Source organism: Toxorhynchites rutilus, chromosome 3 (genome assembly GCF_029784135.1).
Source record: "Toxorhynchites rutilus septentrionalis strain SRP chromosome 3, ASM2978413v1, whole genome shotgun sequence".
In the NCBI taxonomy this organism is placed as follows: Eukaryota; Metazoa; Arthropoda; class Insecta; order Diptera; family Culicidae; genus Toxorhynchites; species Toxorhynchites rutilus.
In genome coordinates this window covers 263,827,451-263,830,324 of record NC_073746.1, presented here as the reverse complement: position 1 = coordinate 263,830,324, position 2,874 = coordinate 263,827,451, and the positions used below count along the sequence as shown (strand labels likewise).

General features: G+C 48.8%; 1 protein-coding gene across 1 annotated transcript; it reads right to left on the bottom strand.

Annotated features, from left to right (window-relative positions):
- Positions 1-302: 302 nt before the first annotated feature.
- LOC129774182 (uncharacterized) lies at positions 303-1,961 on the bottom strand. The gene has a single exon (XM_055777883.1). The coding sequence runs from the start codon at positions 1,959-1,961 to the stop codon at positions 303-305; it is 1,659 nt and encodes a 552-aa protein (XP_055633858.1).
- Positions 1,962-2,874: the final 913 nt, after the last annotated feature.

Here is a 2,874-nt window from a genome sequence, read left to right as displayed (position 1 = left end):
GAGACCAAGTCCAAATAGCTCAATTTTTATTCATGCTTTTAGCTGCAAATTTTAAACAAATAATTTTACATAATATAATAGGTGGAATGAATTTTAACCTACAATCTTGGTATCCTCCTTCAGTTTAAATCTAGGTTATGGTTCCTCTCCGTTATTGACCACGAGTTTTCTACCACTACTTTAGGATTTTTCTCTTTTCTTTCACAGGTTTTACAACTCTTCTGCAGCGGCACGATGCAATCAGCGATCGGCGTGAAATCTACTTAATTTTTTCCAGAACGAAAATATAGCAAAACTGCAGGTTATGTAGATTCTTTGACGGCTTCACCGTCCAATCCCACGTCGAGTAATGCCAATCTAACGACTGGCCGTTTGTAGACTGCGGTAGCTGTACGCACTTGGGCTTGACGGACTCGTCCATCGCGTCCTCTGAACTTCTCAACTCTCGCTCTCACATACTGGTTTCGCACCGCGTCTCCCACCATCAGTACCAAGTCGCTCTCGTGAATATCTCGAACATTGCCGAACCATTTTCCTTGCCTTCTGATGACTGGCAGATACTCTTTGCTCCACCTCTTCCACATCGTATCCGTGATATGCTGCGCAAGAGACCAACTGCTCCGAAGATTCGTCCGGTAGTCTACCGGTTCCGACTGGGTTTGTTTCACGCCCGATGAACTCCCTAGTAAGAAGTGGTTTGGGGTCAACGACTCTTCATCAGCGGTTTCCAGTGGCACGTAAGTTAGAGGCCGTGAGTTGATCATCGACTCGGCATCCACAAGAATTGTTGCCAATGTTTCATCGTTGGGTTTACGTGGGGCGTCGAGGATCGTTCCGATAGCTTGTTTCACCGAACGAACTAGGCGTTCCCAGACCCCACCCATATGAGGCGCAGCGGGGGGGTTGAAACTCCAATGTGTGTTTGCGTTGGTGAACGTTGTAGCTAATGTGTCGTTCATCGATCGTATCTCTTGTTGCAGTTTTTTGTTCGCACCCACGAAGCAAGTCCCGTTGTCGCTAAAAATTTCGACGGGAGCGCCCCGCCGAGCGATGAATCGTCTAACCGCCATCACGCAGGACTCGCTGGACAGGCTATGCACCACTTCTAGGTGTATCGCCCTCACCGTCATACATGTAAATAACGCGACCCAGCGTTTTACTTCCGATCGGCCTACTTTGACGAGAAGGGGTCCGAAATAGTCGACTCCAACGTATGAAAACGGTCTCACGTACGGAGTCAATCTTTGCTTCGGCAACGGCGCCATCGGAGGTGGACAAGGAGTGACCTTTGCCAGTTGACAGATGTAGCAACTTTTCACGACACGTTTGACCAGCGCCCGAAGCCTAGGTATTTCATATCGCTGTCTCATTTCATTGACGACCGTCTCGTGATTGGCGTGGTGGTAGCGGCGGTGGAACCAGTCTGTAAGGAGAGAAGTTATTAGGTGGGTATCTGGTAAGATTACCGGGTACTTAGCTTCGTATGGAGCGTACCACGCAGCTCCGATTCTCCCCCGCATCCGAAGTAGTCCATCCTCGTCTAAATACGGCCTCAGCTTGTAGATAATGCTCGTCTTAGATACCAGATTATGCTGCGCCTGCGCATACTTTTGGTTTTCCAGCAAGGTTCGTCTCTCTGCTGCGTAAAACTCAATTTGAGCCTGCCTCCACAGTAGTTTCTCAGCTTGTTCCAGTTTCTTTTGTGATAATACGCCGTGTAGAGGGCGTTCTCCTTTCCGTGAGCGATTAAGATTTTCGATGAAACGGATCACGTACGCTTGTGTCCGTTGGAGCCTTTCCCACTTACTGAAGCGAGTAACGTCGATGAGAGACTTCGGAGTTTGCCATTGGGCATGCTGTGCATTCGTTATTTCGGTTGCCGTGGTGAACCGACGATTTTCCGGCCACTCGTCTTCCGTTCTGTACAGGAACGAAGGTCCCCGAAACCATAGGTTGCCCATATCGAAATTCGGTCCAGATCCCCACTTTGTAGCCGGATCTGCAGGGTTTTGACCGTTTGCGAGTCCGACCAGAAGAACTTCCGGTTGATGTGGCACGAATGTGACGAGATGACCGATTCAGCGAGACGAGTTCCCAATACCGCAGCTTTGAGTTCCAGCCGTGGAACTGATAGTACCTTTATAGGAGCAACTTTACTCTTTGCGGCAACCAATGCAACTTCGATTCCTTCCGGTCCGGTCGCAGTTATATAGGCCACACAAGCATAGGCTTCCTTGCTGGCGTCACGAATACATGGAGCTGTTTAGGTTCATCCATCGTATGTCGAAAGTAGCTGCGTGGAATTCGAAGTCTATTCAGCGAAGGAAATTCGCTCATCCAAAGTCCTCATTTTCGAAGAATTCGGTCATTGATTGGAGTATCCCAATCGAGTCCAGCCGCCCACACTTCCTGGATCAAGATCCGTCCGTGAATGAGGAAGAATGTAATGAACCCGAGAGGATCGAACAAGCTCATCACAAGCTTCAACATCTCTCGCTTGGTTGGTACGTGTGCAGGATCCATAATCTTCATGATCTCCTCTCTAGGCGACACTGCGTATGAAAAGACATCGTCATGTGGGTCCCATCGCATGCTCAACACTGATTCGGGTTTTTTCCGCTCTCGATAGGCCGAGCTCGTTCACATCGTCCGGCGACGCATCTTCAATGGCTGCTAGCACTCGTTTCGAATTCGACAGGAAGTTTCGGATTTCAAATCCATCCCGGGCGTGAAGGATAATCTCGATGGCTTCTTCAACAGTCGCGAAACTATCTAAATAGTCGACCACTACGTTAGTGGTACTTAATGATCGCCGTCGCAGCCCGTGGGAATTCATCCATATAATCCTTCGCGTTCCGATTTTTTACAAATTGA